The sequence below is a fragment of the Alexandromys fortis genome, unplaced genomic scaffold (assembly GCF_014885135.2).
Source record: "Alexandromys fortis isolate MF-2015 unplaced genomic scaffold, M_Fortis_MF-2015_v1.1 scaffold_25, whole genome shotgun sequence".
NCBI classification, from domain to species: Eukaryota; Metazoa; Chordata; class Mammalia; order Rodentia; family Cricetidae; genus Alexandromys; species Alexandromys fortis.
The window spans coordinates 1,284,600-1,307,118 of NW_026067904.1; the positions used below are offsets into that span (position 1 = coordinate 1,284,600).

General features: G+C 46.6%; 3 protein-coding genes across 8 annotated transcripts in view; 1 reads left to right on the top strand and 2 right to left on the bottom strand.

The window, feature by feature from the left end:
• Fam53c (family with sequence similarity 53 member C) lies at positions 1-13,487 on the bottom strand. 2 transcript variants are annotated; one of them, XM_050134825.1, is made up of 5 exons: positions 13,339-13,487; positions 10,185-10,413; positions 9,784-9,841; positions 4,168-4,952; positions 1-2,849 (listed from the first exon to the last, which is right to left on the bottom strand). In XM_050134825.1, the coding sequence occupies exons 2-5, from the start codon at positions 10,260-10,262 to the stop codon at positions 2,592-2,594; spliced, it is 1,179 nt and encodes a 392-aa protein (XP_049990782.1). In that variant the 5' UTR covers positions 10,263-10,413; positions 13,339-13,487; the 3' UTR covers positions 1-2,591. The 2 variants fall into 2 exon arrangements, with proteins under 2 accessions (XP_049990782.1, XP_049990781.1); XM_050134824.1 differs by having other exon boundaries at positions 4,159-4,952.
• Positions 13,488-13,567: 80 nt separating this feature from the next.
• The window catches only part of Cdc25c (cell division cycle 25C), a 28,337-nt gene continuing 19,385 nt past the window's right edge, over positions 13,568-22,519 (top strand). Inside the window, exons 1-4 of one of the 5 annotated variants that reach the window (XM_050134814.1) lie at positions 13,568-13,687; positions 20,950-21,155; positions 21,503-21,583; positions 21,882-22,106. In XM_050134814.1, the coding sequence (XP_049990771.1) occupies positions 21,916-22,106 (191 nt within the window). In that variant the 5' untranslated portion in view covers positions 13,568-13,687; positions 20,950-21,155; positions 21,503-21,583; positions 21,882-21,915. Of the gene's footprint in view, positions 13,688-20,949; positions 21,156-21,251; positions 21,584-21,881; positions 22,107-22,519 lie in introns of those variants that run through there. The other 4 variants (XM_050134815.1, XM_050134816.1, XM_050134813.1 and 1 more) reach the window with 4 other exon arrangements.
• LOC126497045 (oocyte-specific histone RNA stem-loop-binding protein 2-like) lies at positions 14,588-18,324 on the bottom strand. Its single transcript, XM_050134833.1, is given in 6 exon segments — positions 14,588-14,698; positions 16,637-16,757; positions 16,899-17,051; positions 17,984-18,074; positions 18,077-18,084; positions 18,191-18,324. Coding segments are annotated over 6 exon segments (618 nt in total).

A 22,519-nucleotide genomic window follows, 5' to 3' on the forward strand; every position in this document is an offset into this window, starting at 1 on the left:
TTATTCTAATAAAACTTTATTTTTTCAAACACAGCCACAGAGGCAGAACCTCATGTTTTAACACACACAGACTTATGGAATTTTTAATATAAAACAAAGTTTACGAAAAATTTTTTTCCACTTTTTGTTTCTGTAATCCCATTAGCACAGGGACTTTGGCAGCAGGTGGGAATGAAGGGCAGCTAGGGCTGCCACTGGGCAGTCACCGGGCACAGGAGGAGAGCATCAGCCTGGGAGTGGCTTCACTCACACACGCAATAATACTCACCTACCGGCCAGCCACACCACACACACAGCACAGATGCAGACGTCTACACAGCGTCAGCCACAAGCCCCGGAGGTGTGCTCCACTCTGGGAAAGCCCAGATAACGAAACCAGCTAAAGTAGAGGGAGGTTGCTTGCTTTACAAAAGAAGCAATCATAGGCTGCTTTTAAATGACCAGCAGTCCAAATGCATCCAAAAATAGCATTTGGTTTACACAGAACTGTCGGAACAGATCTTTTGTGTAAAGCAAAATGATTCACTTCTTGAAAAGGCTTGTTCCAGGGCCAGAGGCATTTAAACTGGGAAGCAAGATGATAGTTCTGCTTAGTTTAACATTCCAGACTTAAAGGAATGGAATTAAACTATGACAACTGTAGGCCTCCTTTCCCTAAGGGTGGTGACCTAAGGGCTCTGGGAAAGCCAGAATGAAGGCAGAATCACTGCCTTCACTTAAACTTAGGGTCTTGCGGAGACCCCATTGGCATTGCCAGTGACCTATTGGAAGCTGACACTGCCATCTGCAGCAGAGACCCCAGGGATGAGGATGCCCCAGGTGGAAGAGAAGCTGGCACCAGGGAAATTATGGACCAGAGAGGGAGAACTGGGGAAGGATGAAACCAAGGATAGGTAACTCCTGGGCTGTTTCCCTGGACTCTCAAGAGAGCCTCTCCCAAGGCCCTCAGAGACTGGGAGCCCAGTGGTAATATGTGGTAACTAGCCAGGAGACAGGGAGGAGCCCTGGAAAAGTAGAACCTCTGAGGGCCACAGGCTCAAGAAGACATGGCTACCTCCCTTGAAGACACCCTGGAAATTGAACAGAAAAATGCCCTTACTATAATAAGTGGGAAGGGCATGTTCAATTTCGTTATGCAGGGTGTTCTAAACAAAGGCTCGCAGATTTCAATCGTGGCAGCTTCTACTATACACATGCCCCCTGGTGCCAATCCTACCACGGTACCTACAATCTTTAAGTCCATTACTGTAGCCATTGGGACCTGCTGCACTGGCTGAAGTTGTGGGTAAGAAACAAGAAAGGAAATTCAATCCAACAACAACAAACTCCCAGCTGCTTCTCATAGTCTTTGCTTTACACATCCCCAGCCAATCCCTCGGTGAGCCCAGCCTCTCTGTGGTCTCTCAGGGCCAATTAGAGGCAAATAAACATTTCCTGGCAAGAGTGGAAGACAAGCAAACTATTAATGCTGAACGCCTTTCCTATGTCTTGCAGATCAGAAAGAGACTGGGCCTCCATCTCGCAAGAGTAAGTTTCCCTACAGCCAGCTTCCAAAAGGCAGTGCTGGGGTGGGCTCCAGGACTTCTGGATACGAAATGTCACTGCTCCTGCTACAGGTCAGCCTCAACATATTCTGGGGATCAACTTTGTCTCTGATTTGAAAGATCAGAGCATGAAAGGGTCCCCTTGGTGAAGAAGAGAAAGAACCCCTTCGCTCTGCCTCAGCTGCCCATGTGTGCACCTACTCAGAGAACAAGAGAGGCAGGCTGTGTGCAGCTTAGGTAATGGATGAACAACATGAACGTGACCTTTCTACAAGCCCACTAGATTTATCTAGTGGGTGAGGGTGGGACTGAGGAAAAGACCATTAGCTGAGGTCACCGTTCTTAGATCCCAAAACAGAGCCATCTGCAGAGCAAGTAATGCTATGAACTTAAAAGCCTGGCTCCAGAGTTAAGACCAAAAAAATAAAAAAATTAAAAAAAAATAAGAGCCCCCTTTTCTCTAGACACCTTGAACAAGCCCAACGTCATATTTAAAAAGAGGAAAAAAACAAAACAAAACAAAACATCAAGATTCTGGGGGCCTGCTGAAGCTCTGCTGTTAAAGGAGCAGCTGCCTTCCTTCCCTAAGGCTACACAAACACACCTCTCCTCAAGTACACGCCCAAGCACACACACACTCACACAATTTCTCCGAGGAGGCTGACTGAATGCCCCCACCCTGGCCAAATTCTAAGACACAAGTGCCCTTTGAAGCAAAGGGGCTAGTGAAATTCCCCGAGCTGGGGTCGGCAGACCCCTTCCTTCCTTGCCCATTGCTCTCTCAGTGGCAGGGATACTCACACTCAGGGCCGCCATGGGGAGGGTCTGCTCTGGGGCTGTCCCTCCCGCCACCAGCTCCGTTTATCTTGTCCCGGCCAGTCTCTTGGCATGGTCGAGCTTGCTGGAGCGAGAAGACTTGGGCTGCCCTGAGTTGGAGCCCTCACTCACCCCCTTTCCCAGGCTGGGCCCTCAGCCTTGGAGCCTCCACACGTGTTAGTAGCCATTAGACAGTCAGTCAGTGTGGCCCCAGGAAGCAGTCTCTCAGTTTTAGTTTTCCTCAATCAGATTCAGGTCCAGGTCCCCAAAGTCCTGCTGGCACAGTGTCCGCTTGTTTAGTTCCTGCCGTTCCCACCGCACAGCCCCCTCTTCTTCCTCTTCGCTTTCACTCAGCACATGGGATGAACCCTCAACAGGACTGCAGGAAGCAGAGAGAGGTGGGGGGCTACAGGCCATGAACCATGGTGGAGAGATGCTGCTGCCTTCTGGAGCTGTTTCTTGGAGACAGAGACCTCCTGAGTATGGTTTCTGTCAAATAACATAGTTAAGACAAAAATATTAATTTCCCATAAGTAACTTAAAATTTAAAAACTTTCCATTGATTACTTTATGTGTATAAGGATTTTGCTTGCATGGAAGTCTGTGTACCACGCACACCGAACAATGCCTGCAGAGGCCGCTAGAGGGTGACAAACCTCCTGAAACTGGAGTTACACGACAGGGGTGCTAGGAATCAAATTCAGGTCTTCTGTAGGAGTAGATGTGCCCTCCTGGCCCTCCAAAAACATATTTTAAAGGATCCCTCTCAGTTACACTTGAGGGCCAAAATTCTAGGCTTTAGAGCAAGGTTCCAAATCATAAAATTTGGAGCATTTAGTACACATGTAAATTCTCTGAGGAGAGAAACCCAGTTTCCCCCTTTAATCTATTACTTGGGAGGCAGATCTCTGAGAGTCCAAGGCAGGCCTAGTCTACATAGTGGGTTCTGTATTACAGTAATGGCCTGTCTCAAAAAACCAAAGCAAACCAAAACCACAGCAAAGCATAGAAGCCTGGAGGTTGACTATTAAACACAGGGACACAGGTTCACTCACAAGTACCACAGAATAGAAGCAATGAGTTATGATGGGACATGGTGGTATCTAAAATCTCATAGCTTAGCGAGCTGAACCCAACCTGGGATAAACAGAAAAACTTTATCTTAAAAAACAAACAAAACAAACAAACAAACAAAAAAACCCAGCTCATTTATAAGCTTTTATAAGCTCCATGCAGCCAACAACACCATCTGCTTATTTGGCCACTCTTGTCTGCCTGTGCCTAAGCAGACTCGAGTACATAGATTTTGCCATGAACGCTTCCTGAATGGAAGACTAAAGGAATAAATTCTCAGAGACCTGTGACCAAGAAAAATCTGGAAAAAGTGGACAAGTACATCTCCAGCAACTGCTCTCAGGCTAGGACTTTAGAAAAATGCCTGCTAAACTTGTTTTGGCCTCCGAAGGCCCACAAGGCAGTGAGGGACAGAGAGCAAAGCCCACCCTGAGCACAAGGCCTCAGCGCCAATGACAGGGCTTTCGTGACTTAAGAGTTCTCTGAGAGGGATAGTGCCTCTGGCAGGACAAGGTTTAATGTCTCAGCCTAGTTTCTTCAAATACCAAGGACTAATCTGACAGGGCTGGAAACTTTAAAGGTTAAAACTCAAATAGTTCCAGGCAAGCCAGAAAGGTCTTCCTAGAACAAACTCCAGAGAAGAGTTCTCAAGATGGCTGCAAAGAAGGCGGAGCTAGGAGAGGTTTCAGCTGTCCTCCCACTCTTCGCTGCTCTTCCGGCTTACCAGTCCCACCTGATTCATCTTGTCAAAGTCCAAGGAAGGCCTCAGGCGCCGGGAGTCCTCTTCGTGCCGCCGCTTGATGCCAGTTTTGCGGGCATCCAGGTCACAAGGCTGCGAGCGGCTTCGGGGAAGGTTGCGGAGACCTCGAGGTCTCCAGGGTAGCTCTGGGGAAGATGCAGGGGAGCTCCGGGCAGAGGGCAGGAAGCGGCTTGCCTGTGGGCCCAGGCTGGGTGACAGGGAGAAGCGGCGCTGGGGTGGGCAGGGTGACAGGGACTCAGCATCACTCTCCCAAGAACCATTCTGAGGGGAGGTGGCACAGGGTTGAGAGGAATCTTGGGCCAGAGCCAGGCTGAAGAAAGGAGGGCTGTAGGGTCTGTGGGCTGGGGCACATTGAGAAGAGGCACTGGGAGCTTGGAGGAACCTGAGGCTGGAGACCCGCTTTGGGGGGCTCTGGTGAGGCACCTGCGGCCCACCCCCTCCAGCACTGCCCCGGTGCTTGATGGGAGTCCACAGCTTGGAGGGGGCGGGCCGCCAGACTGGCTGCCAGCGAGACAGGTCCACTGGCACCGAGAGTGAGCGGCAGTGCCTCTTGGATGGAGGAGCAGGGGGCACAGGAAGCTTCTCTGGGTCGGGGGGTTCAGGGCTTAGTACTTGGGAGAGGGGCTGCTCCTGTGGGGAGTTCTCCCGACTGGGTGGTCTGAGGTGCAGGCTTAGGCCTGAGGGATGGTAGCTGAAGCTGAGGCTGTCCTGGAATTCAGTACAGGAACAGTGGGGCAGGCCCCTCCAGGAAGCACCTTCTGAAAGGCATTCATCATAAAAAGGATTAATAACTAACATCATATAATGCAGCGAATACTTCATGTAGTTTCACAAAAATCTTCATGAAGGAGGTACTATGATTACCCTTTTTCAAGGTGACAGCAGTCTAACTTGCTCTCAGTGAAAACAGGATTCCAACTGTACTATACTATGCTACCTTTATCCTAAGAACATTTACACACCGTCTTTTACTTCCTTTTTTTTTTTTTTTTTTTTTTTTTTTTTTGATTTTTCGAGACAGGGTTTCTCCGTAGGTTTTTGGTTCCTGTCCTGGAACTAGCTCTTGTAGACCGGGCTGGCCTCGAACTCCCAGAGATCCTCCTGCCTCTGCCTCCCGAGTGCTCGTCTTTTACTTTCTCTCAGCTGTGCAATTGTCAAAAGAAACCTGTATGTCTGTATGCCCCACTCACCCCCAATCTCCCAGACCAATCCTATCTACTGCCCAACCTTCCCTGTGCCCAGTCTGGTTCTGAAAACCAGGCCTATATTCACTTTCTCTGGCCTTGTTCCTTCCTTATGTGTCTCCAGGACCAAGCAAGGCAGTACTGTCTGGAAGAAGTAATCAAGCGGCTAAGCAATCACTTTCTTGTTGGTTTTTGGTTTTTTGAGACAGGGTTTCTCTTTGTAGCTCTGGCTGTCACTTTGTAGACCAGGCTGACCTCGAACTCACTTTCATCCCAAGTGAGATATTGGCAGGTCTGATGGCAGAACGTGCTAGAGAATCTTGTGTTACTTTTGTTCTCTGTTTGTTTGTGCATATACTCTAGTTCTTTTCCCCTTAGGCCTTCATAATAAATGTTTGAGAAAAAAAAATGTTTTTGAGACTAGGTCTCACTATATTTCCCTGGCTGGTCTGAAACTTGCTATGTAGATCCAGCTGGCCACAAACTCACAGAATCTACCTATATCTGCCTCCCAAGTGCTGGGATTAAAGGTGTGTGCCACTATGCCCAGCTCCAAGCCTTTTAAAGACAAATAGATTGAAGGACCAAGTGGGTATAATGGCTCAAGCCCATACTCCAAGAATTCTGAAAATGCAGGCAGGAAATGAGTTCGCAATAATCAATAACTACAATGTTGAATTTGAGGCCAACCTGGGCTACAGAAGTAAAGATAAGAGAACTGAAAGAAAAGGAAATGAGCTAAAAAGAATGATCCTCACTTGCTACATTCCAATAAAAACCGTAACGTATGGAATGTATGTGTGTGCACACGTTCATGTTTGTGTGCACGTTCATGTTCACGTGGGTATGTATGGACTGATCTCAGAGGTCAACATCTGATGTCCTGCTCAACAGCACTCTACCTCTTTTTATTTTTCAATTACATTTATTTATGTGTGTGGGTATGTGTGCCCCAACACCACAATCATGTGTGTGCAGGTCAGAGGACACTTGGGGAAGCCACTCTCTCCTTCAATCATGTGGGTCCTATGGATGGAACTCAGGTCATCAAGAACTTTAGGACACCCTACCTGCCCACCCGCCCTGAGGTAGGGACCCTCACTGAACTGGTCACTCCTCAATTTGGACAGGCTGGCTGGCCAACTGTCTCTCAGTCTCTAGACACTGGAATTAGACTCTGCTACCACTCCTGGTTTTATGTGAACGCTGGGAACCCTAACAAGTTTATAATGCAAGCACTTTATACTATCTTTCCAGCCCCCAAATTGTGACTTTTTTGGAGACAAGGTCTCGTGTAATCCAAACTGGCCTCAAACTTGCTATATAACCTTTATTCTCCTTCTTCTACCTCCCCATGTAAGACACATTTGGGGGAAATAGCTCACTACAGGACAATGGACCTATTCCAAGTTTTCTCAAGAATTCTCTAGAAAAGGCACAAATCAAAGTATATAAAAGCAGACTTGATGACAGCAAGTATTTGGTCAACAGTTCTTCATCTTACTGAACTTCATAAGGCAGGAATAGTGGATCCTTATGGCATAATAACTTGCTTTCAACAAGTGCTTAAGGAAGAGAAAGAAAATGGATGTAGCTGCTTGCCAGGTCCCCCAGAAAAGGAAATGTGTAGCAGTCCAGCCACATGGATTCGGGAGCTTCTGGCTGTCTTAGCTATGCTCATGATCACAGGCCCTTACATTAATTCCTACTCTAGGAATTTACATCTCAGATGTATTTTTACATATCAAACATGACCTGGGGCAAAGCTATTCACTACAGTTCTCTGTAAAGAATAGAAAATGAGTCTGGAGAGGTAGCTAGTAGGTGAGAACACTTGCTGTGTAAGCATGAGCCCTAGAGTCTAATCCTAGCACAAATAGCCAGGCATCCACCCCTGAGTCTGTAGGGTGGAGACAGGAGGATCATTGAGGCTTGCTGACTGCAAGCCTACCTCTCCAAATGAAAGACTGTCTCAAAGGAGTGAGGCAGAGGGAGAGAACACAACATCTGACACCCTCCTCGGGCTTCAGTGCACATGTTTAGTATCCATACATGCATACATGCATATACAATACATGCACACACGCCCCAAAAGTAGAAGGCTGCAAATGTCCAAATCTCCATCAACAGGGAGTCGGTAAGTGAACACAGATCCATGCAGTGCAGTAACGCACAACTACATAAAACAGGAAAACGCTCAGCGCAGACAGGGAAAGGTACTCAGCTGCACTAAGCTATAATGAAGCGTGGACTAGTAGAAACTCTGTGCCAAAAAAACAATAAAGCAAATAGACTTATATTTGCCTCTACTTGCATATAGATATCTCGGTGTTACGAGAGGACTCAGAGAATAAAGGTATTTGCTGGCAAGCCTGATGACCTGAGTCATCCCTGAGATCTACAAAGTAGCAGAGAACCAATTCAACTCTACAGGCCATGGTATACATACCCTGCTCCTCCGTAAGTACAATTTTAAAAATTAGACATTATGAGTTAGGCCTGGTGGCACAGACCTGTAATCCCAGAGGCTGAGGCAGGAGGTTATAAAGTTAAAGCCAGCCTGTGACATTTAGAAACGCCCTCTTGCAAGATAAAAAAGTGAGCTGGGCATAGAGGCACACACCTGTAATCCCAGAACTCAGGAAGTGGGAGCAAAGAATCAGGAATCAACATCAGCCTCAACTACAGAGCAAGATCAAGACAAAACAGAGTTGGAGATGCAGTCCTGCTGTGGAATAATCCTGTACTCCGTGAAGGGGTGCTGCTCTCATTGTTAATAAAGAGCTGACTGGCCAATAGCTAGCTAGGCAGGAAGAGGTTAGGTGGGACAGCCAAACTGAGAGGATGCTGGGAAGAGCAGAGTCAAAGAGTTGCCATGGAGAGCTGAGGAAGCAGGAGATGAACATGCCATGCTGAAAAAAGGTACTGCCACATTGTACAGTGTAAGTAAGAAATATGGGTTAAGTTGTAAGAGCTAGTTAGTAACAAGCCTAAGCTATTGGCCAACCATTTATACTTCATAAGTTTTTGTATGGTTATTTGGGGGCCAGTTGGTGGGACAGAAAAACTCTATCCACACAGTCCTGTATAGAGTGCTTGCTTAGCATGTCTTACCATGAGGTTCAATCCCATGTACTACCAAAAGAGAAAAAAAAAATTCTAGTTGGATATGTGTACAAGAAACTAGTTAACAGAGCCCAAGCAAGAAAGCTCAACAGATAAAGGTAGCTGCTGTCAATCTTATTGACTTGAGATGGATCCCTGATCCCTAGAAGCAACATGGTAGAGAAACCCAACTCCTGAGGCATGTCCCCTCACCTCCACATATGTACCCGACATTCATGCATGCACAGCCCATCCATCCCTCCCCCAATGTAAAAAAGAGAACAAGAAATTTATAGGTCAACAAGATGGCTCAAAGGGTAAAGGTGCTTCAGGCCAAGCCTAATGACCATGTGGTGGGTGAGAACTGATTTCCTATAAACTGTCCTCTGACCTCCATACACTGTAGCACACATGTGCATAAACTTTATAAAATAAATGTAAAAAAAAATGACAAATAGTGGTAGGAGTTGCCTCTCCATTCCATATATGGTTCTTAACAAAGGAAGAGCCGCACATACACTGGCCAAATGTCCTGTCACAGAGCACGGCTTTCAGAAGTTACTTTTAGAGAGGAACTAGGAGCTAACTAGGAGCTAAATGGATTGGAAACCGGAGACAATGACTTTTAGCAACATAATATTTTTGCTATTTTTAAACTACATAAATGTATTACTTCTTCAAAGCAATTGCATTAGGAAAGTTATACTGATTGAGGCTCACACCTATAACCCAGCACTCCAAAGCAAGACTGTTAAGAGCTCTAGGTCAGCCTGGACTAGAAGATCCTGCCTCAAATCTAAACAGGACAGTAAAATAGAGATAAGTAGCACTCTTAGAAGGTGGCCTTGACAAAAACAAACAAACAAAAAACAAGCTGGTAGGTAGAGGAAGGTGGAACTCTGAGTTCCAGGCCAGCCTGATCCACAGAGTAAGTTCCAGGGCAGCCGGAGCTACACAGAGAGCCGGTTTCAGGAAAAATAAAAACAAAGAAACAAACAAAATGAAAACAAAGAATCAAACACAAATGAAAACAAAAATAAAAAAAACAAAAAACCAAGTTGGGGTGGTGGCAGAACTTCTTTTACACTAATACTTTAATACTTGAGGCAAAAGCAGGAGATTCCATGACTTCAAGGCTAGCCTGGTCTACAGAGTAAGACCCTGTCTCAAAACAAAACAATTAGGCTACCACAAAAACTAGAGGTAGGCTAACCATCTCTGGTCACTAAAAATTAATCAAAGAAATGTGTGGACAGAAGCACAAACAAACACACATATATATAAACCACAGATTCCTTACCAGACACAAGCTGGAAAGGGTTCCCACAGTTGGATATGTCTGCATGATCAGGCAAAGGCTAAGAGAGAGATTATCCATCATTATTTGGGTTCAGGACAAGGACATTTTTAGAGAGACCTCTTATATTCTTCCTATAGCTCATGAGCTACCAGCATATTAGACTCCTGTGTTGTTCTCTTCCTATTGTGAGAAACAATCCACACCTTCAAACATTACAAAGCCCTTTTCACCCAAGTTTTAATGTCCCTGCCCCCTTCCTCTTGGGCTGGTTTTGAGCCGTTAGTGGGCTTTTCCAGTACAAGCATGTTTCATACAACACAGAACAAGGGTAAAGCCGTAGCAACAAACAGCCTCCAGGAAAGGGGCTAGATCATGAAGAAGTGGAAACATTGGTCTTTTACCAGACTGATGCTGAAGCGTGTGCATTTCAGCTCATCCAGGGTCTGCTTCTGTAGCTGCTCAGTGATCAGGGTTATCATGTTTTGTCCAGGATTTGACTTGCACACTTCGGAGCAAGTGATAGATGTCTTCTCTGTCTTTCTTCCAGGTCTCACTCGTGAGCCGACGTCTGCCACTGCAGCACCGTGCTAGCACCATTGGGACTTCCCTCTCCAGTCATGCCTGCTGAGTCTGCCAATTACAGAGGGATCAGCCCCGAGTAACATTAGAGATGCTCCTGATGCAGGGATGGGGAATGCATGGCACACATACCACAGCACCCCCATGCCAGGCCTCTGGCAGACATCATTAATTGATCATAGTCCTCTCTCAGCAAGCCTAAAAAAAGCCTCAGAAACACACTGAACTAGGCACTCTAGATATCCAGTAAAATAAACTGGAGAGGGCAAACTGAAGCCTATTTACTGTTCCTAACCTGGCTTATGCTCTGTTGTGTCTACCTAGAATATCAGCACCACTAAAGAAACAGCTCAAATGAGAGAGATACCTAAATGGTTATTTCCATACAGAATCAGCACAATATTCTCTTTATCTTACAGCCAGACACCAAGAAAGGAACCCTTCTCCTAAACCGGGGCTCAGTGCAGGGAGAGGAGCAAGGCATGGCCTTCTGCTTCAGATCAGAATATGATTTTGAATCCTCCTATGGCCTAAATAGCTGATCCATCTTTATTCCCCAGAAGATATTGTGGGTATTCTCTTACACAGCGAGAAGGAATGGTCAGGGTGGTTCCGATTACATTTCAACTGTACAGATATTAAAAACAACTCCATGACTTCATTCAGCCAAGTTTTTTCATGATCCCAATCAAAGGCCATGAATATAGCTAACCAAGAATCTTCCTTATGACTGAAGCAAACTATTTTTTTTTTAATCAAAGAGCAAGCTTCAAAATCCCACACATTACTACCTGAGCGGCCTTGGCTTGCTCAGAGGGAGGTCAACAACATCTTTTCTTCTACCTCTTCCATAACTAACCAACATGCAGACCAGAGTACGCTGAGGATTAACTAGTACAGAGAACAATTAACCAAGAAATCTAAGTCCTGAGCACACACCCGGGATCCCAGCACTTGGGAGGTAAAAGCAGGAACACGAGAGCTCATCAAGGCAAGCCTGGGCTACAAACCTGTCTACAACACAAAGAGAAAAAGCTGCCGCCACCACCACCAAGTCTTAATTCAATTTGCTCAGTTTTGGCTGACCATGTAACAGTCCCGCTTACCCATATGCAAGATGGGTATAACAATCTTATTCTATCACAGGAACGAGGCTACATGAAATATCCAACTGTACAATACCTTAACAACTGGCCTATAAAAGGTAGAAGTTCACATAGGCTCTTGTTTCTTATGGCTCCTGTTTGCTGCTCCTCAAAAGCCTTGGCATGCCCGAAGTGGTGATATTAAGATGAAGAAAGCTACAGGGTCTATCTCTGGCTGGACGCCATCCTCCCTCTTGTTCACTAGGGAAGAGCCTAAGGGGTCGGGCTCTTCCTCCTGTGACCTTGGGGGTGGGGGACACCACCCCTACAAAAAAAAGAGGGTGTCACCTCAGAAAAAGGCAACAAAGAAAGCAAAGCCCCCTAGGATGTATTTGGAGGTCTTTGGAAGAGAGGTGCAGAAGTCAATCACCGCTCTAGTTAACTATCATTTCCACACATAATTAGTACTACCACTCTGAACAAAGTTCCAGCTTCCTGCGAAATGCTTCAGCTGCTTCCCCTGTGTTCTGGTGGGAGACGCCAAAGCCGGAATCACTTCTGCTCCTATTTTCTTAGCTCTGCCCTCAAAAATCAACAAGGCAACCTAAGTGGAGACTTTTATCCTAGAGACCCCAGGCTGACCAGACATAAGGAGCAGGGAGTGAGAAACCTTTGAAGCTTTTCATGAGGCATTTGGACAAGCAGCAAACTCCCAGCCCTCTCTAGAAGCAGCTGAAGAGAGTGATTTTCTATTTTTCTGCATTTTAATTGTTGGGATGTGGCCACACACAGCGGTAATTGGAACAATGCAACTACCACCACGCAAATGATACTCTGAGCCCGAGTTTCCTAAAACAGGCCAGGCTGAGAGGGGGAACAGAACGGAAGCCATAAGGAATCAAACCAGGACACAAAAGAAGGCAAACCAGCTCTGCAAGGGGCCTTCTCGTTCTCAAGCAGACATTTAAAAAAAAGTGTGAGAAGGCCTCTCTGGCGGCCTTCCTTCCCCTTCCATTTTGTAGATCTGAAGGGTAGACAGCTCTCGACATACACTAAACAAGTTAAAACTTCTTTCTCAGCTTAACATTACTGGCACAAGGCTCAGCCCTTCACTGAGCAGCAGGCCGCACGGCCCTCCCAGCAACCCCACCAGGCCTAACTCTCAACCCAGGATCTCCCCACACCACAAGCCCCCTAAGATAACGACTGACCCTCCTCCCCTGTTGGATGGAAGTAACCCCTGACACTTGCGTTTCAGGGATACTGAGGATGTGCTGAAACCTGGACAAGCTAGCAGTCAGGCCAGGGGAAAAGAAAGTCATAAATTCCCTGGGGGCATCCCCCCCCCCAGGTCCCAGTCCCAAACCTCTGGGAGATACTGAAAGAAAACATAAGCGAGGCGGGGAGGTGCAGGAAAAGGTAAATGGGTATCAGACTGCTCTTCTTCCATATGGCTCTGGTGAAGATAGGGGTGACAAGTGGGGTGCACCCATCCCCCCACCACGACGAAAGAGCAAACGGCTAGGCTCCCTCTAATCTTCAACCTCTCCCTCAGTTGCCCTGCCTGTCCCCACGGGGTGGGGCATGGGGCATCTACTGGCTCCCGGGGTGGGGGGGGCACTCCAGGGTTTGCTCAGGGGGACTGTCGCTCTCCTTTTTCCAGTCGGGTTCCCCATCTGACCGCGGGAAGCGAACTCAGGACGCAGAGGATGGGGAGGGTCTGGGACATGCACTCCGCCACCCCCTCCCCCACCGGGTCCCGTGCTCTCCCGCCGAGGCGGCCCTGCGAGGCTCGGCCGCACCAGCGGCTGGACTGGGGGAGGGGAGAGAGGGAGGTACGGTCGCGGTGCCCGCCCCGAGGCCCCAGCACCACCTGCCCTCCGCTACCTACCGCGGCTCCTCCAGCTCCCAGGGCCGCGGCCGGAGCAGCTCTGAGCGCTCCGTTCGCCCCACGGTGCCCTTAAAAGGCGCTAGCACGAACCAACGGGCCCGTGAGGAGAGTGGGGGATCGCTCCTGTTCGCAGACTCTCCCGGTACCGCCCGAAGAGGCCCGAGCCCTATGTGGTTTCTCCCTTAAGCCTTTCCAGAATAGTGCCGTCGGAAAGGAGCCTAGAGCTGTGATTTGGGGACGCGATGGTTTCCTCACTAACGAATCACCCCCTCCAAAATATTGCAGAAAGTGGACGGGCCCAGTTGGAAGCATATCCTGAAGCCCGTAGGGGAAGCCATGTCGGATAAAGGTAAACAAAGCCATTGTCCACTCCTCCCATTTCTTCATCTCCCCAACTGAACTGTCTTACTTAACTCAGACCCCGAAGCAGTATTAGACACAGCCTTCTCACCTGGTCTCCTGTCCCTCCCGAAACAGCCACCTTTCTGTAAGCATCCCCCCCCTTCCCCTGTCAAAGGACCGATCCTTGGTGTGAAGGCTGCCGGGAAATGTAGTCCAAGCGCCGATCAGGGCCTGCTCTGAGCCCCTGGAGCCCCTCTTCTAGCTGCGGATCTGCTGGAACCTTTATAAATTTGGGATTTATAACGGTTGCGGGACTGTGTCTTATTCTATAATTTGTCCTCCCCCAAAATACTTTGTAAAGCTGAGGCGGCCCCGAGGCTGTTCCCTCCCTCCCTTCCCTATCCGCCTCATCCCGCCCCCCCTCGGCGGGATGAGGTAATGGGATTGTGATTATGACATCATAGGTGGTTCAGTTGCGGGTGTGTGTGTGTGTAGGGGGAGCACGGTGGTTATGGCTGAACCACTTAAGACAGAGAGGGAGGAAGCTGGCATATGAGGAACCGATGTCGACAGTACTGTATTTCCTCTTCAGGAACTGGAAACCACCTTTTTATTAAGTCTCCACCACCACCACCACCATCTCCCACCTCAGCCAAAGTTTTAAGTCCTCTTTCAAGAACTGAATGTTGATATGGGGGCGGGGGGCGTCAAACCACCATACAGGTTCCTGTCTCTTCTGTAAATTGGAGTCTCAGCTGACTAAAAAGTTTTCAATAAATGCCACTGTGCTGTGATCACTAGTAGGTCGTAGTTTTAGGTGTCCTTCTTAATTGGTGGGAAAGTGGTCATTCCAGTCACTTGTCTAGGACAGTAGTAGCAGCGAGTCCCTACAAAACATGGGTTTTCTTTAGTTTGCACCCTGCACGTCTGGGATAGGTAAATAGCAGTAGATTCGGTGGTGAAGCTCTTCCTCTTTGAGCTTGGGAGGGGAGGAAACAGGACCCTTCAAGTATGCAGACTGAAAAAGAATGAAAAAAAGAAGTATTAAAGAGTGGAGGTGGAAAGTCAGGTGTGGTGGCACACGTGTAAAATCCCAGCACTTGGGAGGCAGAGCCTAGCCTGCTCCACATTTCAGGTACCAAATAAAATATAGGAAGGGGAGGGTGGAGATTCACTTTGCATTGTACATTTGACAAAGCATATGGGAGCCATGGTTCCCAGCAATTGCACTGTGCTACTTACTTGTTTTTGAGACAAGCTTTTATGCAGCTCCTGCTGGCCTCAAACTCACTGTGTAGCTAAGAATATCCTTAAACTCTGTTCTTCCTGCCTCAGCCTCCCAGATGCTAGGATTACAGACACGGACCTCCATGTCTAGTTGCAATATATATTTTTTGTTTTGGTTTTGATTTTTGGAAACAGGGTCTCTTTGGGTAGCACTGGCTGTCCTGGAACTCACTCTGTAGACCAGACTGGCCCCAAACTCACAAGAGATCACTTGGCCTCTGCCTCCCAAGTACGGGGATTAAAGGCGTGCGCCACCACTGCCTAGCTTGCACTATGTGGTTTAAGTAAATATATTTATTATCATTTTCCTTTCAATCACCATATTTAAAAAGTCAACAACAGAACCACCTGAAAGGTTAAATGGCTGCCAAGTAGTAGGTGAGGTTAATCAAAACCTGAGACTCCAACTCCTTGTTTGTTTCGGTTGTTGTTGTTGTTGTTTTGTTTTGAGATATGATCTCACTGTGAACATCTGGCTGTCCTGGAACTTACTATGTAGACTAAACTAGACTACAATTCCCTGAGATCCCCCTGCCTCAGCCTCACCAGTACTGAGATTATGGACATGGACCACTATACCCAGTAACACCTTGCTATTACTAATATGTCTACTAACGTTAAACGGCTGTGTGAAAGTTAAGTGCGTATTTTCAAACCATAGAAACTGAGTCAGATTAAAATTTACAATCCGAACCCTTGAGAGAAGCAGGAGGATTACTATAAACTCCGGGCCACCCTGGGTTACATAGCGAATTCTAGGTCAACCTGGACTACAGAGTAAGATGCTGTCTCACCTCCCTCTCACCAACAAATGAATAACTAAATAAATAAAATTAAAAAGGAAGGAAGGAAAGAAGGAGATTAAAGTAACCTTAAGGACATATAGCTCAATACTGCAGGGCAAAAGAAAATTGCAAAACTAAATTTAAAACCACTGCAAGTCAGGCATAAGAACTCATGTGAGGGGCGAGAGAGATGGCTCAGTGGTTAAGAGAACTAGCTGTTCATGCTGAGGACCCAGGTTCAATTCCCAGCACCCACATGGCAGCTCATTCCTGCCTGTAATTCCAGTTTCAGAGTATCCCACACCCTCACACAGATATACATGCAGACAAAGCTCTAATGCACATGAAATAATAAAAAATTAAAAAAAACTCATTTGAAAGGAAGGGCACACCGTGTTTCAGTGTGGCCTAAGATTGCCTACTCGTAGAGCCAACACTGCCCATACCTATGCCTGCTTCAATTTTCAAGGGTGTTTTTGATTGCCTTGTTGATGTTTTTGTTTGCTTGCTTGCTTGTGAGTCTTGTTTTTGTTTGGCAACAGGATATAATGTAGCCGAGGCTGGCCTTAACCTCCTGATCCTACTGTTAATTTCTGTAATAACGAAATCTTAAATGTTTCATACAAATCAAGTTTTAAATGACAGAAATAAACAATTCCTGGTCCTTTGCTTTTCCCTTCCTAGTGCTGGGATTACAGGGGTTGCCAACACGCCCAATTCCCTTTGTTCTATTTGTGGTGAAAGGGATGAAACTCAAGGCCCTATGCATGGAAGGCCACACCCTCTATCTCCAACCCCCAGCTCTTTTGGACTCTACCCTGTGCCCTCATAGGTCAGACCCCATCTAGTTCCCTAATCCAGTGGTTTTTGGCAGAGGACACTACCTGGGCCTCTTTCTGGCCTCTGTCCCAATTTTCTGAGTATTCTGGGGCCTGGAGCCAGTCATCCAGGAGATCATCCAAAGGAGCAGAATCCACTGGCCTTAGGAAGTTTTTAGTTGCCTTCCTAGAGAGGCAGCGGAGTGAGAGAACATGCACTCATGCAGATAACCCCAACTTCTACCCAACAAAACCTAAATCTTGCAAAGTGGAGAAAGTAGGGCTCATCCTACACCACTCATAGAAGGAGCCAGATTAGTGAACACACCCCAAAGCCTCCCTGTCATGCAGAGGCTGGCTTGTGGGGTCCCAGGTATGCAGGGCTCTTCTCCATTGCCTGATCTGGGCATCCCAGGATCGGCAACTGTACCTCCTGTTTTTGTTTGGTGTTTGAGGGTGAAACCCAAGCTGTCGCTGTGCCCTGGCAACAACAAACATGGGTCAGATTGAGGTCAAAGGAAAGGGATGCTGCCCACTACTTACCTGTGAATCAGAGGCCTAGACAGGGATTACCCAAGGGCAGGATAATACTCCATTCCAGCAAATACAGTGGGACCAGGCCTGGTGTAACATACCTAGAATCCTGAAATCTTAGCACTTAGAGGTGGAGCAGGAGGATCAGAATTTCAGTGTCATTATTGACTGACTACACAGTGAGTTTGAAGCTAGCCTAGGCTACATGAGACTAAGAGACACAGAGGGAGGGGCAGGGAATAACGCCCATTTCAGCAAGCACACATACTAAAATTAGAATTATACAGAAGCTTAAGCTGGTCCCAAATTAAGGATGAGATCCAACTTTTTGATGCATTTCACATTGTGTGTGTGTGTGAGAGAGAGAGAGAGAGACAGACAGACAGACAGACAGACAGACACAGAGATAGACAGAGAGAGAGAGAGATTAAAATAGAAAGGGAACTATAGGGGCTGGAGAGATGGCTCAGTGGTTAAGAGCATTGCCTGCTCTTCTGAAGGTCCTGAGTTCAATTCCCGGCAACCACATGGTGGCTCACAACCATCTGTAATGAGGTCTGGTACCCTCTTCTGGCATGGAGGTGTACATGCAGGAGGCACATTGTGTACGTAATAAATCTTTTTGAAAAATGATTAAAAACAGAACACAACAAAGACTTTAGAAGCAAGAAACGGACAAGCTTTGAAAGTCTTCTGGGTTAAGGCTTTTTCTACTTGAGAGAAATCTCACACTTATTTTGGGCAACTAGATTGTGGGAGAATTGGTCATTTTTCACCTCTGCTAGAGCACTCAGCTGCCAGTGATCTTTCTATCACTCGACCATGAGCTACAGCCATCTGGTTGACATTCTGGCTGTAAGCGCCCCCAGTTGCACTCACCTGGGGACCTGCTGCAGAAAGCACTGGTAACCAGGTGTGCACTTGCCGTAGTCTATCTGCTTCTGCCGCCTCTGCAGGACCGCCTCATCTCAACTTCCCACCTGCAGGGAAGTGCATGCAGTGCCTTGAAAGGTATGACGATGGCCATCAAAGCAGAAATAAGGACACCTCACACTCCCTTAAACCCCAGGCTATTTTTCAACTTACCTGGCATGACAGGGCTCTGTGATGACTCCCACACTTAGCATCTCTATCCTAGAGGACAAAAACTTTCCACACACCTCCTCTCTGGGGAAGCAGTTTCTGCAGATAAAAAATATCCTGCATCTCTCATCCACCATCACCACCAAGATTCTCATAGGAGATGAAGGTTATAGATTTTTGTTTATTTTCTGTTTTCATTTTTGTTTTGGGTTTTGGTTTTCAAGACAGGGTTTCTCTGTGTGGCTTTGGAGCCTGTCTTGGAACTCACTCTGTAGACTAAGGTTGGCCTCGAACTCAGAGATCCCTCTGCCTCTGTCTCCTGAGTGCTGGAATTAAAAGTGTGCACCAGCAAGCCCAGTTTCTTTTTCATGTGTGTGGGGTGTGTATGTGTACACCTGTTCACATGTGTGGATGCATATGTACATGTGCGTTAGGTCAGAGACTGAAGGCAGGTCTCTTAGTCCTCACCTTGTACATTGAAGTAGGGTCTCTCATTTGAACCCAGAGCTCACAGATTTGGCTAGTCTAACTAGCCAGCTTGCTCCAAGTGCCTCTGCCTCCAGAAGGCTAAGATAACAGGCAGGCCATCGTGCTAACCAGCATTTATGTGGGTTCTAGGAATCCAAATCTGGTCCTAAGCTTGGTCTGCAAACACTTTATCCACGGAGACATTTCTCTAGTCCTCAAGTCCAGCTTTAAAGGTTATTTTTCTGACTTTTCTCAAAAAGTGGCCTGCTGTTGGCATGAGTAGTACCTGACAGCCTTGAGCATTCCTGGGCCATACTCTATAGATCTACTGACCTGCATCTAAAATAGTTCCTACGGTTTTATATTAAAACATGTCCTTTGTTTTTGAGACATCATTTTACTTGGTAGCCCAGGTAGCATTGAACTTGTGATCCTCCAGCCTCAGCCTCTAAAGGGCTTTGACTACAAGCTCTCACCACCAAGTTCCCCCCCATTTTCTTTGATACTAGGTCTCATTAAGTAGTGAAGACTAGTAATTCTTCTTAATCCTCTGCAGAGCTGGGATCACAAATGGACATTACCATATCTATCTTTAAAAAAAATTAATTACAAAAAATTTCAAGAGAGGTGTGGTGACACATGCCTGCAGTCCCAGAATTTAGGTGGTTAAGGCAGGAGAATCATGAGTTTGAGGTTAAGACCTTGCCTCAACTACCCATTAAAAAGAAGAGGAAAAAAAAATGGCTGGAGAGATGGCTCAATGGTTAAGAGCACTGGCTGCTCTTCCAGAAGACCTGGGTTCAATTCCCAGCACCCACATGGCAGGGGATCTGACACCTTCATGCAGATTTACATGCGGGAAAACATGAATGCACATGAAATCAAAATAAATAAATTATAAAAAAGAAAGACAAGAACCAGGCAGTGGTGGCGCACACCTTTAATCCCACCACTTGGGAGGGAGAGGCAGGCGGATCTTTGTGAGTTTAAGGCCAGCCTGGTCTACAAGAGCTAGTTTAAGGACAGGCTCCAAAGCTACAGAGAAACCCTGTCTCAAAAAACAAAAACAAAACAACAAGACAGACAAGAAAATATTCACATTTATTCTGAAGCAGAGTATAGGAAACTGGATGGGTATGGTATCACACACCTGTAATCTTAGAATCCAAGTGGTTGAGGCGGAAGGATTTCAAGCTGAAGACAAATTTAGGCTAAACAACACACAAAAAGCATAGCATAATGCTTTGTTACTTAAGAGTATGGTCCTGGGGTCAGAGGCATCATCATCAACTGAGAATTTGTTATGAATGTAGAAATTTTGGTCTCATACCCCGACCTACTGAATCAGAATCCAGTTTCTCAGGATCTCCAGGTGGTTAGTTATGTATGTTAACTAAAATTTCCCACCCAGTCATCACCCCCACACTCACGGTCAATTATCTAATCTATACTCACGCTCGCTCTCAAAAGATTTGAAGAAAATAAAAAAGACCAACATAAGAACTTCTTGGGCTCAGGGGCTGGAGAGATGGTTCGGCAGTTAAGAGATATATAGCTCTTGCAGAGAAATTGAATTTGGTTCCCAGCACCCATGTTGGGCAGCTTACAACTGTCAATAACTCCAGCTCTGAGGGATAGCCTCTGACCTCCCAACTGGCACAAATTCTTACCCCCACACACAGTCACTCACGCATACATACACACACAATTAAAAATAAAAGAAATTGAAATCAGGCAGTGATGGCACATGCCTTTAATCGCAGCATGGAGAGGCAGAAGCAGATGGAGCTCTGTGAGTTTGAGGTCATCCTGGTCTACAAAGCGAGTTCCAAGGAAGCCAGAACTGTTACACGGAGAAACCCTATCTCGACAAAACAAAAAACAAAAACAACAACAACAACAAAATCTAAAAGCTGTTACCGGGGAGTAGCAGCTAAACGACAGTACTTGTCTAGCATTCCCAAGGCTCTGGTTCCGTTCCTTCCAGTCCTATCCTCACCTCTACCACCACTACTAATATAATAATCTTCGCCAGCCCTCTCCTCCTTCTAGAAAGGCCACTCTAGCCCAGGGTGATCTGGAGCTGGCTGTGCAGTGCAGGCCGTCCTCAAATCACGACGATCTTATCTCAGTCTCTCAAATGCTGGGTCACAGTCATGAAACCACCCCTCTCCCTACATATAAACATCATCTTGTCAATGGTCGAATCTACATAAATAAGTAAAGGTTAAGATCCTTTAGAATGTCGTAAGGATTACGTCAAAAGGTTTAATTTCTCTATTCTCCCTAAACAGGAATTTCTACCCAGAAAACGTCTTGGAAGTGGTCAGCGGCGACTCAGCATCAACCACACACCTGTCATGCCCCAACAACTGCCACGCTGGCGACAAATGCTCCATTTCCAGCCGAAAGCTAACAAAAGTCAAGAGAAACAACGCAAGAAAGTAACAGAAGGAAACACTTCCAACTCAAAAACAGTTCCTCCAGACCATCATCATTAGTGGGGCTCTATTTAAATCTCCCGGGTTGCTGGGGTTGCGGGAACTGAGTACTGGAAGGGTGTGGCGATTGGCCAGAGGGAGAGCCAATGTGCATCAGGCTCTCTGTGTGCCGGAGAGACACGAGCCTAGTGATTGGTCAGAGGGCGGGGTCATGGTCTGGAATGCTGATTGGCTGACGGTGCAGGCAGGCGGGCGGTGATAGGTTGTTGAGAGAGCGGAAGGTTTGAATGGACTGGCCTATGTCTGTTGGTCTTGTCCTTCTGCCAGTTCCGGAGAGAAGCTGCAAAGCTGGACCTCTAGTTACAGAGATACAATTTTAACCCGAAGAAACGCTTCTGTTCCTCAGATTCCTTGTCATCCTGTGGAATCTTCGCTTCGGTCCAGTCCTGCAGGAGGTTCTCCAAATTTAAGTCAGCCTCTACTTAAGGTAAGCGGAGAGCTGTGTCCGTTCGGGAATCTCGGAAACCCGATTGTCCCTGCAGGATTCTTTCGGGACCAGAGGTCCCAAAAGCCTTATCGCATTAGTTAGATTAATTTTTTTTTCTGGTCAAGACTGTGAAACTGGATGATTTGGATCAAGCCAATTTTCTCTGAGCAACTGCAGTGTGACATTCCAGCTGCGTTAGACTCTATCATTTGGGGTTGCTCTTCCACCGGGCTTAGGCGGGCTCTGGAAAGGGCGGAGAGCTTGAAAAAGTTGAACATCTGGAGTGTTCTTCTCTTAGATAACCCTCCTCCCTTGGTGAAGACTTGGAAGTCATGTCTACAGGACCCTTTCCACCTGCAAGAGAAGAGGAACGTTCTGTTTCAGTACCCAGTTTTAGGTCCAGTCAAAGGAAGATGTTACACCTACTTTTGGAGAGAAACGCTTCTTTTACCGCCCGTTCAGATTTCCCAGGATCTCCAGGAGACAAACTCCTTGATTTGCCAAACCTAAGCATTTTGTCTGGGTAAATTCCTTTTTTTAAAAAAGTCTTATTTTTTTTAATGATGTATAGGAGTGTGTGTGTGTGTATGTGTGTGTGTGTGTATTTCACATGTGGATATATGTTTGTGATTGTAGGTGTTTTCAGAGGTCAGAGACATTGTACCCCTGTACAGGTGGTTGCTCTGCTTGAAATAGTTGCTGGGATCCTAACTACTTATTTTTTTTTTTAATGATGTATAGGAGTGTGTGTGTGTGTGTGTGTGTGTGTGTGTATTTCACATGTGGATATATGTTTGTGATTGTAGGTGTTTTCAGAGGTCAGAGACATTGTACCCCTGTACAGGTAGTTGCTCTGCTTGAAATAGGTGCTGGGATCCTAACTACAGTCTTCTGGAAGAATTTTTTTTTTTTTTTTTTTTTTTTTGTTTTTTTTTT

What these genes read in the sequence shown, in the direction of transcription:
- Fam53c (XM_050134824.1), bottom strand. Translation starts at nt 10,262, where the DNA reads ATGATAACCCTGATCACTGAGCAGCTACAGAAGCAGACCCTGGATGAG. An exon ending in CCCTTTCCAGCTTGTGTCTG is followed by an intron (nt 4,953 to 9,783) that starts GTAAGGAATCTG and finishes AATGCCTTTCAG; the next exon opens with AAGGTGCTTCCTGGAGGGGC. An exon ending in AGATGAATCAGGTGGGACTG is followed by an intron (nt 2,850 to 4,158) that starts GTAAGCCGGAAG and finishes GTTATTTGACAG; the next exon opens with AAACCATACTCAGGAGGTCT.